Genomic DNA, 15,752 nt, shown 5'->3' on the forward strand with positions numbered 1-15,752 from the left:
CATCACGTCGCTCCAGCATTGTTCTCTTATTTTGGCACAACGGACGGTCCCATTCCGGTAGTGTACCGCGGCAGTATTGCACTTGTCTCACATTGTTCTCTGGATTAGGCATCGGTTACCGGGCTTTCAGTGCCAACCACGAGTCAATGAGTCAGATCATTGCGCAGGATGCGGCCATGGGCATTGGTGCCGCTGAGACTGTGGCCAGTGGCAAAGTCGGTCAAGTCGGCCACAGTGGCCACGGCTAACGCGCGTGGACATAAAGGCTGGTAGGAAACCTCATCTCTACCCTTTACCACACGCCTTCCGCATACGTTGACACCTTGGACTTCCACATCATGTCTCGTGTTGCCGATAAACCTGCAGCCAAGGCCGCCGCGGCGCCGGCGTTCCGTTGGAAGAACACTGTCACCTCTACTTTGAGGCAGCATGTCCGATTCCTGAGCGTCTGGGTCTCGCGCCTCCCAGACCACGATCTTGAATGCGAGCAGTATCACTTCCTGGACGTGTCCTTGAACTTCATTGCAGCGCGCATGCTGCCCGATGGCGCGGAGTACATGGTCTCCGTACACCCTCAAGCACCTTTCCGCGCTCCATCCGCCATTGCCAATATTGAGGGTGAGTCGCCACCCAATTGGCAACTAATGCGTCTGCTCACAATAACTTCACGCCATGTAGAGCCGGGTCCTACCCAGGACTCGGATCGCGCATTCACCCGACACTACCGCGCCGCTAATATCGAAGTTGAGGTCCCCGTGGAGCCGGTCGGTGCGGACGACGATGTGCTGATGATGGAGGATGACCTTCACGGTCACCAAAGCCTCTCGCATGATCCAATGGCAGAGGTCTCGTTCACAACGGACGTCACGGAGGTTGGCCCGGCTCCCAAGGAGAAGGTCTCCTATCCAGACTTCGCGACCATCATATCGTTCATGGAGGCGGATGCGCTGGAAGTCGAAGAACACGTTCTGTTCCTCCACGAGGTCAAACGCTATCCACCTCGGTTCTTCAGGCTCACGAATGCGGCGGCGAAGAACCATGCCATTACAGAGGCAATGAACACTCAGGCTTTTCTCAAACAGACGTCGTTGCAAGCCTACAGAGCTTTTAACGAGTATCCTGGGGATGACCGGCTACACGTCATGCTTCATATTGGTATTTATTTTCGCGTCGCTACATTCGACCGGAAGCGTACCCAGAAATTTGTGAAACAATTCGCAAACATGCCAAGGGGGGCGCTCTGGGAAGTCGTCCCAACCAGGATATCTCAAGTGAAGTGTATGTTCAATGCGATATTCAATGACGACGGAAGCGTTGTGATTGAGGAATATGGGAGGCGATTCAAGACGTGGATGTCGACAACCAGAGGTGATCGGGTAGCAGCTTATGAAGAAGCCAGGCTGCCTCCGGGTGCGAAGGGGAAGAAGACTCGAAGGAAGAAGGGCAAGCGCAGTTAGATTAGCACGGGTGGACTGTGCCTATTGTATTCACTTTGTTACCCGTCTCACCGAAGATTTGGCACTTACGACAAGTTACGAGACGCATTGAGAGCAGCGTTGACAACCATACCTTGTAACATCCGAGTCACCCCTCATTCCTAGAAGGTTACTACGATCATGTCATTATATTGAAGAGCCATATGTACACCAGTATATATTTGCGATTACCGAGCACGAAAAGGAGTCCGTAGATACGAGAAAATGGAAAGGTAGGCTCCGTGAACCATAGCCAACCACGCACTAGCACAGATACTGATTAGCAACATACGAAGCAAACAAGCGACAGGCTAACCGTGACTACTACCGTCGCCTCGGGTAGTTCACCGACCACCATTCATGCTGTTCCTCGTCGAGGAACCACCTCGGCGGCGTCTCGACGCCGAAAGCTTCTCCAAATGCCTCGATGTGTTCGGGGAGTGGGAGGTCCTTGCGAAGGAAGTTGTAGTTCGTGTAGAGCGACACGATCTGGCACTCGCCCTCGCCATCCTGCAGTGTGGGGGTTATCTGCAAGAGCGGCAGACCAAACTGCGTGCCAGGGTTTTCGTTGAGCAGCTTATAGATATGTATCAGAGCGGCGAACATGGTCGATATCTGGTCGACAGCCGACTCCGCTTTGTCTGGGGGGGCGTCTGGCGGGGGGACTGGCGGACACGGCTTACGAGCCCTGGTGGTCATTGCGAGGATGACCGTGCCGCTACCATCAGGCGAGTGCTGGGACTCGCCAGCCTGAGAGCTGTTACTTGCCGGTTCATCTTCGTCGTCCTCAATCTCATCATCCGTGGAGAAGTCGCTTTCCGAGTCGGACTCGTCAGGATCCTTTGGGTTACGTCTGCTCATCAGCTTGATCAAACCGTGCCTCTCTGCGTACTCCAGAAGGCGCTGCCTAGGAGCAGGCCAGCCGTAATGCATGAGCGGCGGCTTCCACAGCGCCGAAGGCACAGGGATGAGCATGCGGGGGAGCAGGGTAAACGGAGCGACGTCCCGCGCGCTCAGTGCAACCTACAGCCGCATGAGCGCTGCTCAGCACTTATGATAGATGACTACGTACCTCTTTCGTCACATAGACCGACAGAGGCTTGAACGGGGGCGGGAGGTCAGGTTGTGGCTCCTTTGCCGGGGCGATTGTCGAGCGAGCAGCCGGGACGACTGGAAGGCGAACTGCAATCATCCGAGTCCTCTCAGGTACAGAACGTGACATGGCTTGGTCAAGGATGCAGAACGCAGGAGAGAAGTATCGTCGAAGATGTTCTACTTAAATCCTCCAGCCTCAGCCACATCTTGGCCACATCAAAGTCCAACCAACCAACTATTAGCGCCGGCCCGGTACATCGCTCAAGCGCCTGAGGCCTGAGGTGTCACATTGACCACGCCTTCGACATGCTTTCTCTGATTCCTCGCGCATAACAAAACGAAACTGCGAAAACACACCAGATACATCCTATGTTGAGAACACTGGTACGAAGGAGCTGGAGTGGACATGAGTAGTGGTGAAGGACAGCCTGAGGACTACGGGCACCGACTCGGCACCCTGGCACGTAAGTTATTCGAAATCGCACATCAATCGAACGTCCTCAATCTGTTCAGCACGACCGCAGCTGACTTGTTTCGCGTCGATAGCTTGTCACCGCTCGGAATGGCCATACAAGAACTGACGGTCGTTAAGCTCCGCCGTTGCTGTTACCGCATCCCGTGCGCGCGAGGTACCTCGTCAATATAATCAGTCTCAGGGGCTTGCTTAGAGCGCGCCGTGAATGCTGTGAGTGATTCTTGATGACGACGCCCCAAACACAACTATAGGGTACAGCACATCTGGGCTGATATCGCAGAAGTCGCTTCCCTGACTCCTCATTGAACAGTAAGCGAAAGAAGGATCCTCATACCAGCTGCAATCGTACGTCACGCTCCCACTCGGATTTACAGATTCAGTGCTCACCGTTGTACGTAGTGCGTATTGGCGCTGTTACAACTAGGTATGACCCACTGTCCTTACATTGGTGATGAACTTCGGGTACCAACGCAAAATTAACGACTATCCGACAGCGTCCTCAACAGGTACTTAAAACCATTACTCGTCTATCAGCTTTCTGACTGGCTGACTGATCTTCACCTACTCTATAGCGTACACAATCGTCGGGTCAGTTCATTTGCGCCACCGTCCATCTTGGTGTATGTGCTGATTCCGAACTAGCTACAAGGATGAATTCGTGGACTCAATGGCGAACGGGGCAAGGGTACTGTACCGCCACACCAACTTCACATTAAAATGACACGGATAGTGTGCGTCTTAGGTGACCATAGGATGTGGTCTGGCAGCGAACTTTGCTTGCGATCTGGTCATTGCAGCTGCCAATATTTATTACCTGAACATTCGGCGAACACCGTCTCAAAGGTATCTCTTTACCGTTATTGCAGAAAGTATGACGACCGACGCTATGCAGGATGGACAAAGCTATCAAGTTGCTGATCGCATACACCTTGAACACATGTGTGTGTGCAGTGTATGAGTCACTATGAATATCGACTGAGCAATCTCACTACACCAGGTGCTCTTGCAACGTATGTCGCTGTGTTCATTGTACATATCACGTTTGATCATCCTATTCATCTGCAACAGGGTGTTCACGCTCGTATGTCTTATTACGGTGAGTGCGCATGAACCTGACTCGTCAATTCCCGCTGATTCGGTCCAGTGGTTGGCATGCCCCGGCCTCGTCCATGCTGCCCTTGAGTTCACCTTGGCGCAACGTAAGGCATCTAATACCCTCACTTCGATTCATACGTGCTCATTCATTCGCAGTTTACCCATGCACCCTTCTTTCCCTGTACGTCACGTTTTCGCGTTAACAAGCTGTAAGGAAGTCCTGACTGGCTCGCGCGCGCGCAGCCTCAACTCGCGATGGAGCATTCGGCGGGCCTTGGAAGGACAGACAGACACGGATGCCGGCAAAGGCGAGCTCTAACGGATGGGATTCATATGACAAAATTCATAGGCATGCGGACTTAGACTGGCTCGGACTGTTGGACATGTGTTCAAGTGTAGCGATGGAAGTACTGTCAGGTACCGTATTTATCCCGGGTCCGGTTCAACGCTGTATCATCTGCTTTATACTCGACAAGACATTATTGAGGTTTGGTAACCTTTGCGCCTTGATTTTTGGGAGACCGAGCGGCAATGCTAAGCGCTAATCGCTAGGAGTGGGCGCTCTTACTATTAGAACCATGCCGTTGTACACAATGGCGAGAACGTTGTATCGTATGTCCAGCGCGCTGAGAGCCGCGATATAAGTTCGCGCGGTGAAGAACGAGGTTACGGACGCTAGTCGATGGGGAAATTACCGCTGGCCCGATGATACACCACCGTCTTCGCACGTAAACGCCACACTGCGGCGGCAGTTATGTAAGTGGCACATCACGATGGAAAAATCCACAGGGTATCCTATCAATCCATTTGTCCAGCATTACGCATCCTGTCGCCAAACCACCGCACCACCGCACCTCCCGCGGCAGCGAGCAGGAATGACCCGTCGAAGAGAGACCCGAAGAGCTGGTACTCAGGTAGTGTCGAGAAGAGATTCACGAGCCCGACGTCGGGCGAGACATCGGGCCGTAGTGGAGGGGGAGGGAAGGCAGTTCGCAGCTGCACGAGAGTGGAGAGGAGGTAGATACCCTGTGGAGTGCGATGCGCGAGAGTCAGCGAGATCATAAGCCAGAGCATGCGGAATAATTACCATGAGCTGCGCAAGGATGAGCAACATGAGTGACGCGCCAAGGTTCCGACTCGTGACGCGAAGGACCTAAGGTAGGAGATGAGTGTGCGGAAAAGGCTGAGCCGTGAAAGACATACCCTGGCCACGCCTCTGAGCACGAGCCGAATACTGCTGAGAATGATCACCCCCACCAGCCCGAGGCTGATCTGTCGTGATATAACGGCCACCCCATCATCCCCAATATGCACCGAAGGCAACAAAGACAGCAACTTCGCGAGCCCGATGCTCAATATGTCGACGCTGCGAGGGGACTGTGCTGGACTCGTCGACGGCGGGACAGGTGTGACGAGGTTGACTAGCGACTGTACAAGGAGTTGATTTCATCATTAAATACCCGCCGACGGGCATGACACGCACATTGAGTATCCGGAAGATACAGTAGATGGCGAAGAGCCGGCCGCCCCAGTTGAATATTCTCCCGCCGATGGTGCGCGAAAACTTTGCGTCAGCTTGCCTTTCCTTCAGTGTCTCCAAGTTTCGCGACATCTCGTACTCGAGCGCTTCCAGCCCGTTCAGCTCCTGCATCGTAGCTGATAGCTCTGTGGAACACGCTTTGAGCGAGGAGGGTAGGATACTGATGAAGCGACGTACGACTATCGCCACGAAGGTTCGTGGCCATCCGAGAGAACCAGCCCGTGTCGGGGCTTGCCTGCTGCTTAAGTGAAAGTTGTGAGACGGCGGTTCTGCAAGTGCAACGTATCTTGCACACCTGCGCTGCTTGGAGTTTCTGTACGTCCTGCCGGCGTAGGGCAAGGTCGCTTTGCACTCGCTGTAGACCTTGCTCTGCCATACGGATATCGTCATCGGATGGATGAGAACTACGCGGTAAACAAGTCAACGATACAGTAACCCATAAATCATATCTGTAGCTTAGCTACCTTTGCTTTCCATAGAGCCCGGGGAAGTATATCCATGCTGTGTTGATTGCACCAAACCCAGATAGTAGTCCGAGGATGATGGTGCCCAACACAGTCAATCGAGCCAGTGTCGCGACGATGATCCCAGACGTTGGCAGCGCAGAGGGTAGCGGTATCATGCCGAGTAGGAACAGGAACAAGCCGACTGGTATGAAGTTCAGTAGCACCCGGAAGACAGATGGCCGCTGTCTGGAACGAAGCCCTGCAGTGATGTGAGTTCGTCCTGTGACGGAGGACAGAGAGAAATAACCGACCTGCACCCGTGGCTGAATCACTCACAACAAGGCTGTAGGACAGCGGGATGAGAATGAGAATGGCCGCCAGCAGAAGCGACAATGAGATATTCCAGTTGAGTAGACGAGCTCTATTATACAGGACATGAACGACTGATGACTTATCGAGGACTACATTCCACACCCACCGGGCATCCAGTATGTCGAAAGCCTGACACATCAGCAAGAGAAACAGAGTGCAGCTCTCTGAAAAGCACAACGCAAACAGGCTCCTGGAAAGGACGGAGTGGAATGGCCTTTGTCCGGTCAGAGATGACGCTCGCTTCACTGTGGCGGTAGATGGCTCTGGGAGCGTTTCTAGCTCGATGTTGTCCGCTTCGGCCACTGGCGGCGTTCCAGGGTCCGTCGTCCGTTGAGCGGAAAGATCTTGTAGGTCATGATACAAGTGACGCAGCAGGTACTTGCGACACGCCAGGAAGAGACATAACCTACGAAGTTGCAGTGAGGTTACGAGACAAGCTGAAAAGACCGACGACAAACCGACCTCGATGTGAACACTAAACCAGTTTCCAAGAAGGCCTTTAGGGTCACCACAGTCATAACACAGCGGATTGCTGATATTCAGATACTAGTGTTCTCGCAGACCCCTCCACTTCACTGGTAGCAAATTGTGACGTGGCGATGGTCCTACGCGGCCGGCTGTGGCGTGCGCTGCTTTGATGTATGAGGTGTCAATCAACCTCGAGCAAAAAGACACAAGTGAGAATGATTCCTGGAGGTCACCGAGATGTTGACTGTAGAACGCATGGTGGCGCAGCCTTCGCGCTGCGGCGGATGGAAGACGGTTCCCACGGTCACGCGCAGACACTGCCTTCAAATTCGAGAGATGAACCTCAAATTCATCTTCCTGTCTTCTTGACTGGCAAGTAGACTGACTTCGCCTATCCTCGTCTTTCTTTCTGAGGCCTCGTCGCGCACCTGGTGTGTTGCTCCATTGAATGTCTCATACTATGTGAGCCTGTCTCAAACGCATTTCAATGCTTACGACTTGGATCGGAGGATATCGAAAGCGTGGCGTGGTTGCACATGCGCACATTAGGACAAGTCTGCGGTCATCGACGACGCTAACTTACACCACGGTTACACTATATACATATGTGTGTCCGAGCCTTGGACTCACAATCATATCCACCCGTCAAAACGGCCCTGGCTTACCAACCCAGAGCTAACACTCCGACCAGAACGGCCGTCGCTTCTTTGCCATGTCTCTTGCCCAAGTTGTGATGCACGTTGCCCGACGTCTGATCGTGCGTCCTACATCCACCCTCGCGGCAGCCTCGAGTCCGCTCATGAGCACTCGCAGATCGCCATGCGCATTAGCGGCTCTCAGATCCAGGCCAATGTGCAGGCTCGCGGGTCTGGCAAGCCTCATTGCCTCAGCATGTCTTTCTGTGCTTGACAGCGCCGATCCACGATTCCGCCCGATATTCAGGACACATCGATCGTCTTGTCCCTACTGGGCGAGCAACGTCAGACGGGAGGATCCCAGATTGCATCGCCCCGTCCAACATTGATCTCCCAACCGATCGGTAGACATGCTAGGACAGTACGGGGCCTCTATTCCGTCGATTTCTGCCGTTTAAGCCAGCGTAGTATTCGTTGCTGGATAACCCCTTACGCGCTTTCATTATAGGACCGCCTGTATTAGACTCTGTCTCGATGCATTGCATCAACGGGCGTCGCGCGAGCTGTGAATGCGATATGTTGAACCCGGACCCATCCGTCAGGTACGCAATATCCCCTTCCATCGCCCGCGCTGATCATCCCAATCGCGCTTGACGTAGCCAGTCAATGTCTTCCCCCGCATTCCGTAATCCTACCGGGATCGCGCATCGGGAACGCGTGCAGGATCTCACTGCCCCCGATGGTAATGACCCCGGGCAGCGAGTTCGATCTGTCATGACGCGTACCCTACGCTCGGAGGCAGGACGTCCGAGGGAAACACATGCACGATCATTCGCTTGCGCGACGCCGCCGCTCTGTGGCACCTCGACGAAGTCCTTCTCCTTCCTAATACCTAATCGGTGTGTCTGTATTGTACGCGAATGTTACCGCCCCTCCCACTCCATCGCGCAATTGGAGATGTACTAGTCAGACGAGCAGGTCTTAGGCCGTCGTGTATGGCTTCTACCAACGTGTGCTGTCGCAGAACCTACCGAAATGAATCTTCACCGCATGGTGCCTTTCCTTGGTAGTCCGTCGGCAGTGTGTCGTGTAGTCTGAAGGGCCTCACCGGCACCCTTCACAGCCGACTGGAACATTCGTGCGATCGTGGGCGCCGCCCTCGTCATCTCCCGTTTCTCCGCCGCCGGTCCACCACGGACGGATTGAGTCCAACCTTCTTCCGGTCGCAGGGTCATTTCACTTTCGCGCAGATCACTTCACTTCAGGGAGAATCAGGGCATAGAATTTATGCATAACCTACGTAGACATACTGTGCATACATTGGAGGGTATAGTGACTACGGAAAGAGAGGGATAAATATCTATTCAGGGGCCTAAAGCGCGAGACCCTTCGCGATGACTACTGCTACCTCGTCGTACAACCTATACACAGATAGATAGATTGAGAGAGATGGCAAGGGCAGGGAGGGAAGAGGAGAGGAGTATGACACAGAAGCCAAGAGAGGTATGACCACAGGAAGAGCGAGAGCGAGAGGAGAAATTATGGCTATAGCAGGAGCGTTGGACGAGAGAGAAAGGGGACCGGGCTGATGACGATCGAGCGATAATGGAAATGTGGAGAGTCGACAGCAATGCGATGACGGGACGATGCTCGGACTGGTATGCGACAGGAGCAGAGTGATTGAGACATCTACACACGAGGGAATGATAGCTTGTAGAGACCACAATGGAAACGGGGAATGTACCAAACTCATACGCACACACACGCCAGCGTCCGAACAGTCGTACCCGCGCACGCGCAGGCCGAGACAAGTAAGCTAAGAATCACCTTGCTACAGCGTCCGTGAGCGAGATGGAGCCCGGGAGGATGAGAGGCATGAAGTCATCAGAACGTCACCATGGGCGTGTCGTAGAACGAGTCAGAGTGACCCGCAGACTTGCCCCACTCGTTCGGGATCATCGGCGGGTGCAACTGCAGGCCGCCCATGCGCGGAGAGTCGTCGGGCGGGAGCATCGGCGGGTGGAGGTACGTCGCGAACAGCGAATCGTCATCGTGCTGGAGGCCCTGCGTGTGCAGGAAGACGTTCGGCGAGCTGTCCGGGGGCAGCATCGGCGGGTGGATGAATTGCGGCGAGTTGCTGTCCGGAGGAAGCATCGGCGGGTGCCACATGTTGTTGTTTCGGTTGTTGAAACCGTACCCGCCATACGGATCGTAGGGCCAGTCCACCGACGACCGCTGCGAATGTGACGTCGACGACGACGCCGAAGTGAACGAGTCCGCGTACGAGTTGAGGGAAACCGCCGACGACGGAGGCTCCGACGCCGAGTCGTTGCTCATGCGGCGCCGTTTATTCGTGCGAGACTCCAGGCCAGAATTGTCCACGTCCGACAAATCCCCGGACGCGAAGGGCAGTGCGTCAGCGGGAATACTCTGCGTCTGCGCAAGGTAGTCCGGGTTATACGGGCCTGGGAAGCCGGAGTATGAGAAGTAGTTGTTTCCGCCGCCGAACGACCCGTTCGTGTCACCGAGGGCGCCCATGAGCTCGGATTGCATCGAGGGGCGATAGTCCATGTGCTCGCCGTTGTACATCGACGTCGACGAGTCTGGTGCGAGCGTCGGTGTGTCCGTGATAGGTGACGCGCGGCGGCTGGCGCCTGGGCTTGCAGAGGGCGTCTCCGAGGGACCATTCCCGACGCGGCGAGCATCGTGACGAGCTCGCTTGCGAATAACGTCTGACTTCATGCTAATCGGGCGCGACGAGCCATGGAGCTTGTAACTGTAACAGGTAAGGTTAGTGATACGTACAATCCGGCGGCAGCCAAGGAAACTCACTATAGACCGCAGCTGATGGAAGGCGAAGGCGATTGTTAGCAGCGAACATATCACCGAGACGGCGCGTTGACTCACGCGTTACACACTGTCCTGCCTTCGTCGTCTTTGCGCCAAAGCGGCGTCGCAGTCGTGTGGCAATTGTGGCATTGGGCTGTGATGTCAGCGGTTAACCACCCGTCACGGCAGAAGCCTCGACATAAGCGAGTACGTAAATACTTACCCACTACCTCCTGAGCGTCGCTTCGGGGGGCGCTCTGCGTGCGACCTTCGCCATGGTTGTTGCGCATGCTTTTCGGGCGAGGACGTTTGTGCTGTAATGATGCATGTCATGTTAAGCGAAACGTACAAAGGATCTAAAGGGTGCTGACGTACCAGCTTGCAATACAGTCCGCAGGCATTGCAGTTCAGCTCGTCATTCAAGCCGCGGCGCCAGAGCGGAGTGTGAGTTGCGCCACAGTTCGAGCATTCCGCCTTGACGCCGCCAGGCGCCGTGTTGGAGCTTTGGGGTCCCGAGCCTCCGTTGTTGACCGGAGTGGCGCTAGGGCCAGAGGAACGCGCGGACGACTGTGTGCGCACACTCAGGGATGGACGTTTGCCGTTGATGTTGGTCAACGAAGCCGTGGTACCGTTGCCGCCGAGCCGAGTTGGGGTGATGGTGCGAGGCATCACATCCTCGATGGGCGTAGAGAGAGGGGGGACGTTGCGCAGAGCCGTGGTCGACCTGAGAAGGGCATCGTCCTCGTCGGTGCTGCCGCGACCAGAACTGCTGGAGGCAGGGTAGGATGAGTCCCGGTGCGATGGCTTCATCTCGATGTCCTCTTGCATGGGAATAGTATGAGGCCAGCCGCTCGGGCTGTCGGCGTTGAGTAGTTCGTCAAGGGGAAGTTCAATGGTAGGGCGCATGATGCTGAAGTCGTGGTTGTTGCCAGACCCGACGCCTTCACCATAGGTCATCGGGTTCGTGGCAGTGGGAGTAGCGTAGAGCAATGCGGTCGGGCCGAAGTCGTTCGAGAATAAAGTGGGGAACCGGAGGGAGGCAGCAGAGTACATGTTGTCGTGATTGGGGCTGCGAGAATCCGTGGCGGCGGGGTCAGGCTTTCGGCCGCGCTGCGTGAGCGGCTGGTCCTTGTCGACGATGTGCGCGGACGTGTCGTCGTGGTTGGCGGTTGAGCGGGTCGCGGGACGGCCGCGTTTGAGGGCGTTGTCCTTGAATTCGGCAGAAGGCTTCAAGTCGGGCTTCTTCACGTCGATGGAAGACGCGGTCGGTGGCGCGGGCTGGTCGACGCTGAAGGTGAACTGCATGCGATGAATCGTCCCGGGCCGGCCGTTTTGATTCGCCTCGCGCTCACGCTCCCTCTCGGCAGCGCGCTGTTGGAGGAGCTCTGTCGAGTGGTTACGCTTGAAGCCCGGTGCCTGGAGCTCTTCGATGCTCCTGCTTCGGGGTAAGCCCGAGGCCCCCAAACGATGGCGGAGACCACTCACCGTCCCTTCTCCTTGTCCAGCTTGTCGCTCATGCATTTCGACAGCTTCTTGAAGTCGCGCTTGGACTTGGCGTTGTCCGAGTCGACCATGATGTTCTGGAGGTGCCACAGTCTCCAGCTCAGGTTCTCCAGGCGCTGTCCCTGCTCCAAGACGCTTGCCACCTTGGTGCAGACCTACAGACACCCTCTGAGTCGCTGCGATACACGGAAGGGGGAACAGAGGACGTACCTTCCAGGTCAAAGTCAGCGAGTCGCCATCGTTGAGATTGCTGAAAGGAACGAAGGACTTGTTGCCCTGGCGTTTTTCAAGAAAGAGGAGGTAAGTAAGCGTTCCGCCGTCTCCTATGGCTCAGGAAACCGACTTTGAACTTGAGATTGAGAATGTTGGGCATTGACTGGGCGCGGGGGAGGCAGAGGGGGGATCAGCGAGCGAGGCGGGAGATGGAGAGTTATGTAAAGGGAAAATAAGAGAAGGCGCTCGCCTAATCGGCGGTGTAATTTTGCGGAGTTTTCCTTCCGCTTTTGGCCACATTTCGTCAAGTTCTCTGAAAATATGCTTAGGCACGTTTCGCAGTTCCAACCCCGCGGCGTTCATTTAAAGGGCTTCTAATGGCGTTACAAGCGTCTCTCAATTGGCTACCAATAGAATTAGAACGCAACATACAACCGCGTTTCTTATCCGCTCTTACCATCCCTTGTATGGTACGCGAGGTCCGTCCCGAGAACACCGTGCCCGCCGCGGACCGTCCGCACAGTGTGCCGCACAGCTCGGTTCGTCCTTGTGCCCCACGTCCTCCGGCGTCCACACGTGTCGCTTCAAATCACTTGGGATAAACGTTGCATGCGGTTGGCCCCATCCCCATCGCGGCTATATTCGTCGCCCAAGGCACCGTTCCACCGACGTCGCTCCGGTGTCCGAGTCGGAAGCCATGGTATGAGGTGGTGCACAGGGTGGCCTGTCTTGCTCGGTAGTATGCAGCCACAACTTGTTCGCGACTCACCATCGAACGTACGAGTTTCGAACGGAGGTGTTGCAACTGCAATTGCAAGACCGCCCCGTGGCCACATAGACTTGCCAAGAGCTGGAAAGATGCTAATACGCACTCCACAGCGGGTAACCGTGAACGGAACCAGAAAGTGTGGCAGTGGCTCGCCAGGCAGCAGCCCGTCCGTATAACTGCGCTTACATCCCAGCGGTACACCAATGCCGCCGCTGCACTAGCCGATGCTACGGGAAATATTGCCGTGAGCCTCTTCGTGAGCACGCTGTGCGTCTCCACCACCTACCGGCAATTCCGAATGCCATTCCGGGCGCAGAATTCCTACGAGACAAGAAGACACTGCTGATTGATGAAGCCCCCGCGTACGTCCAGAAGGCGTTGAAATGGTCCCCTTTACCTACAAGGCGCTCCCTGTCAGCAGGCCCGCGCTAGTGTGGCCACTGTCGTGCCGATACTCGCGCTCTGAACTCTTCGACGACCTGGCGGGAGACATCGCGCTGACAGAGCGACGGAACGCCGATCACGGGACCCAGCGCGGTACACAAGCTGCCCGAAGGAGAGCCTCGAGGCGGATTGCGCCATCACCACCTACCGCATGCGGCGATTCTGCACACCATTGCCCTTTGCCCATAGCAGCATGCTGCAGGTACATTGCGCTCGGCATGTCTGTATCCGCAGACCGGCCAGCGCGAGCCGTTGGCGGACCCGAAATGCAGGAGAGTTGCACCGCTGCCAAGAGTGTCGAAAGTACGACACAAACAGAGTGTTTACGAGGTGTTTACTGTCCTTGTTCGGCCTGACGGATTGACGCCACAGTGCGAATTCAAATTCGCCCCACGAGCCTGGCCACCAAAGTTGTCACGGGCGGGCGAACCGCAATACAGCGATGGCCACCACAGGTGCGCTGCATCCCAGTCTTCTTGCCTTCGGACGGACAGAGCAGCTGATGCGACTTCCAGAGAACAACATGGCGAACTCACCGCCTTGATCAGAACAGAGAAGTAGCAGAAGCAGGCACCACCGCCGGCGAGAGGCATAGTGCAGCCTTCGGACCATTTCCTCTCCCACCGCAAGGCGGCGGACCCGATAGCGATAGCTGAGACGATAGCTGCCTTGCAGGTCCTCTCCATTCCCCTCCCCCTCGCGAGCAGCGTGCATGGACGAGTACCAAGATCCGATAAGCAAGGCGCATTATCGATCCCGAGTGTCCCCAGCGCCGAACTTGTGTGTGTGCGCGCCGGTGCCATCACGTGCGGCGCCTCCCGCCTCCGGCGGACGCAGGCCAGTTATCACGAACCCGACCACAGAAGACAGGATGCAGGCGCGAAATGAGATGCCAGGAACGAGGCCCGCCAACGTGTTCGGCCAGCCTAGCACCAACTAGGTCTCTCCGGACCTCGTACTCGAGCGGCGCACCTACCAGACGTCGAGCGCGAAACACACCTGCGCTGCTGCCGCATCCTCGCCGCAACATGTGTATCAGAGCATAGCTTGCTGCCGTTGCGCGCCACGGTGTGTCTCTGTGGCGTCCTGCGGTCAGTGATCCTCGTTCCTCGTCGCCCGAGAAGCAGGCTGACAGCGCGAGACCCGATGAATAGGCCTGCGTCTATCAGCGTGCCACCACGCTACAAGCTCGAGGGTGGCCCCCAAGACGCGTCGTCTTCGCCATACAATCGTGTCAATTTCGCGGCGACGACGTGCACACGAGATCGCCTTCCGAGAAGCCTGGCGGAGGCCGAGCGTTCCCCCAATGCCCATGCCCCCTACCTTCCCAGGTCGTCGAACGCTGCGGTCGACCAGCGATCCCGCTTCGACTCAGGGCCGGCGGTACGCGTGACCGGAAAGGGCAATACACGGAAGACGATAGGTTCTCAGACATATGGGACGGCGAACAGGAAGTCGCTGTCAGGCCAAACCGGCTCCTTAGATCCGTCACTAACGTAACTAGCACAGGACGGGGACGGGCGACCCCTGCATAGACGCGCCGGTGAGATTGAGTAGGAGGTCAGTCAAGACTCAATTACATGGTCGCTTCACACGAGACGTCGAGGCCGATGGCTGCGCTGCCACGGCGCCACTACGAGAACGCGCACACTGACGACGCTGTCCCCCTAGCACGACACCACGCTGCCAGCAAAATCAGGGCACCTTCGTACGGGGCCGTCAGCACGAATTCGCATGACGAGCGGCGGGGGGCACTCCACAGGATGCATTGAAGCCTGAGACTCAGAGAGCTGCCAGAAGCCCAGCGGTCGATCACGAGTGCAGGCGATCGCACCCAGGCGGGTATCGGGCCATTGAATGGGAGATCCAGCGCCAGTTCGGTGCGCATAGATTCGGAATAACATGGCGCACCGGGGAAGGAAGGAGCAGCGTCTGCGGCGACCCGTAGTCGGATAGCTCGGGCCTGGCGCTGCACCCACGGACGCAGAGTCCTACGCCGAGGAATCGCTGTGCGCATAAGGGAAAGCGGGGCGCAGGACACGACCTGGGGCGCGCGGGAGCAGACGGCGTCACGGGAATGAGTGAGCGTCAGGAAGCACTCGCCGTGCGTATACATCGCGAAATGAAAGGGTGCAGGAGAGATAAACACGCACCGAAAGAGCGTACTAACCAGTTGTATGACGCAGAACACGGTCAACAACGAGCGAAATGAGCGCTCCTGCCTGCAGAACCGGTCTAAGACGCGTTCGTGGTAGGACAACGACGTCGCACAGGGAGGATCGACGCGCGGGATCACGGACCCGACCGCAGCTAATGGCCTGCTTGTTCGTAACAAGCCGCAGCTGCTGGTGAACGAGGGCCAGAGGACTTGTTCTTCTTGCTCTAGAAAATCA

The 15,752-nt window shown here is 56.3% G+C and overlaps 6 protein-coding genes across 6 annotated transcripts; 2 read left to right on the forward strand and 4 right to left on the reverse strand.

Moving 5' to 3' along the window:
- Positions 1 to 164: 164 nt before the first annotated feature.
- Positions 165 to 1,617, forward strand: C8Q71DRAFT_908915 (uncharacterized protein). Its single transcript, XM_047929015.1, has 2 exons — positions 165 to 618; positions 679 to 1,617. Exons 1-2 carry the CDS (start codon positions 339 to 341, stop codon positions 1,455 to 1,457), a joined length of 1,059 nt encoding a protein of 352 aa, XP_047777025.1. The 5' UTR covers positions 165 to 338; the 3' UTR covers positions 1,458 to 1,617.
- Positions 1,618 to 1,715: 98 nt separating this feature from the next.
- On the reverse strand, positions 1,716 to 2,598 carry C8Q71DRAFT_769182 (uncharacterized protein). Its single transcript, XM_047924280.1, has 3 exons — positions 2,548 to 2,598; positions 1,792 to 2,498; positions 1,716 to 1,739 (listed from the first exon to the last, which is right to left on the reverse strand). The coding sequence occupies exon 2, from the start codon at positions 2,448 to 2,450 to the stop codon at positions 1,800 to 1,802; it is 651 nt and encodes a 216-aa protein (XP_047777026.1). The 5' UTR covers positions 2,451 to 2,498; positions 2,548 to 2,598; the 3' UTR covers positions 1,716 to 1,739; positions 1,792 to 1,799.
- A 1,188-nt stretch (positions 2,599 to 3,786) lies between these two features.
- Positions 3,787 to 4,639, forward strand: C8Q71DRAFT_769197 (uncharacterized protein). Its single transcript, XM_047924281.1, has 7 exons — positions 3,787 to 3,888; positions 3,938 to 3,984; positions 4,043 to 4,055; positions 4,114 to 4,141; positions 4,190 to 4,244; positions 4,297 to 4,321; positions 4,384 to 4,639. Exons 2-7 carry the CDS (start codon positions 3,939 to 3,941, stop codon positions 4,457 to 4,459), a joined length of 243 nt encoding a protein of 80 aa, XP_047777027.1. The 5' UTR covers positions 3,787 to 3,888; position 3,938; the 3' UTR covers positions 4,460 to 4,639.
- C8Q71DRAFT_769200 (Abscisic acid G-protein coupled receptor-domain-containing protein) lies at positions 4,640 to 7,202 on the reverse strand. The gene is made up of 10 exons (XM_047924282.1): positions 6,961 to 7,202; positions 6,605 to 6,904; positions 6,438 to 6,547; positions 6,145 to 6,385; positions 5,976 to 6,084; positions 5,858 to 5,921; positions 5,624 to 5,805; positions 5,344 to 5,568; positions 5,228 to 5,293; positions 4,640 to 5,166 (listed from the first exon to the last, which is right to left on the reverse strand). The coding sequence occupies exons 1-10, from the start codon at positions 7,014 to 7,016 to the stop codon at positions 4,939 to 4,941; spliced, it is 1,581 nt and encodes a 526-aa protein (XP_047777028.1). The 5' UTR covers positions 7,017 to 7,202; the 3' UTR covers positions 4,640 to 4,938.
- A 2,019-nt stretch (positions 7,203 to 9,221) lies between these two features.
- Positions 9,222 to 12,388, reverse strand: C8Q71DRAFT_144850 (uncharacterized protein). The gene is made up of 8 exons (XM_047916580.1): positions 12,277 to 12,388; positions 12,144 to 12,209; positions 11,916 to 12,088; positions 10,806 to 11,865; positions 10,654 to 10,744; positions 10,509 to 10,584; positions 10,434 to 10,445; positions 9,222 to 10,377 (listed from the first exon to the last, which is right to left on the reverse strand). The coding sequence occupies exons 1-8, from the start codon at positions 12,304 to 12,306 to the stop codon at positions 9,486 to 9,488; spliced, it is 2,400 nt and encodes a 799-aa protein (XP_047777029.1). The 5' UTR covers positions 12,307 to 12,388; the 3' UTR covers positions 9,222 to 9,485.
- A 1,063-nt stretch (positions 12,389 to 13,451) lies between these two features.
- On the reverse strand, positions 13,452 to 14,384 carry C8Q71DRAFT_144877 (uncharacterized protein). The gene has a single exon (XM_047916581.1). It carries the CDS (start codon positions 14,160 to 14,162, stop codon positions 13,683 to 13,685), a length of 480 nt encoding a protein of 159 aa, XP_047777030.1. The 5' UTR covers positions 14,163 to 14,384; the 3' UTR covers positions 13,452 to 13,682.
- Between the last annotated feature and the right edge of the window lie 1,368 nt (positions 14,385 to 15,752).

The sequence above is a fragment of the Rhodofomes roseus genome (genome assembly GCF_022264815.1).
Source record: "Rhodofomes roseus strain CIRM-BRFM 1785 chromosome Unknown C8Q71scaffold_15, whole genome shotgun sequence".
Taxonomy (NCBI): Eukaryota; Fungi; Basidiomycota; class Agaricomycetes; order Polyporales; family Fomitopsidaceae; genus Rhodofomes; species Rhodofomes roseus.

Excerpts from the sequence above, each read along its gene's own strand:
- C8Q71DRAFT_769197 (XM_047924281.1), top strand. The coding sequence starts at position 3,939 with ATGGACAAAGCTATCAAGTTGCTGATCGCATACACCTTGAACACAT. Across the intron at positions 4,142-4,189 it reads CGCTCGTATGTCTTATTACG|TGGTTGGCATGCCCCGGCCT; the intron begins GTGAGTGCGCAT and ends GATTCGGTCCAG. Across the intron at positions 4,245-4,296 it reads TGAGTTCACCTTGGCGCAAC|TTTACCCATGCACCCTTCTT; the intron begins GTAAGGCATCTA and ends ATTCATTCGCAG.
- C8Q71DRAFT_144850 (XM_047916580.1), bottom strand. The coding sequence starts at position 12,306 with ATGCCCAACATTCTCAATCTCAAGTTCAAA. Across the intron at positions 12,089-12,143 it reads CGCTGACTTTGACCTGGAAG|GTCTGCACCAAGGTGGCAAG; the intron begins GTACGTCCTCTG and ends GGGTGTCTGTAG. Across the intron at positions 10,585-10,653 it reads CGACGCTCAGGAGGTAGTGG|CCCAATGCCACAATTGCCAC; the intron begins GTAAGTATTTAC and ends CTGACATCACAG.
- C8Q71DRAFT_144877 (XM_047916581.1), bottom strand. The coding sequence starts at position 14,162 with ATGGCACCGGCGCGCACACACACAAGTTCGGCGCTGGGGACACTCGGG.
- C8Q71DRAFT_769200 (XM_047924282.1), bottom strand. The coding sequence starts at position 7,016 with ATGACTGTGGTGACCCTAAAGGCCTTCTTGGAAACTGGTTTAGTGTTC. Across the intron at positions 5,922-5,975 it reads AGAAACTCCAAGCAGCGCAG|CAGCAGGCAAGCCCCGACAC; the intron begins GTGTGCAAGATA and ends CTTTCACTTAAG. Across the intron at positions 5,167-5,227 it reads TCATCCTTGCGCAGCTCATG|GGTATCTACCTCCTCTCCAC; the intron begins GTAATTATTCCG and ends CGCACTCCACAG.
- C8Q71DRAFT_769182 (XM_047924280.1), bottom strand. The coding sequence starts at position 2,450 with ATGCTCATCCCTGTGCCTTCGGCGCTGTGGAAGCCGCCGCTCATGCAT.
- C8Q71DRAFT_908915 (XM_047929015.1), top strand. The coding sequence starts at position 339 with ATGTCTCGTGTTGCCGATAAACCTGCAGCCAAGGCCGCCGCGGCGCCG. Across the intron at positions 619-678 it reads CGCCATTGCCAATATTGAGG|AGCCGGGTCCTACCCAGGAC; the intron begins GTGAGTCGCCAC and ends CACGCCATGTAG.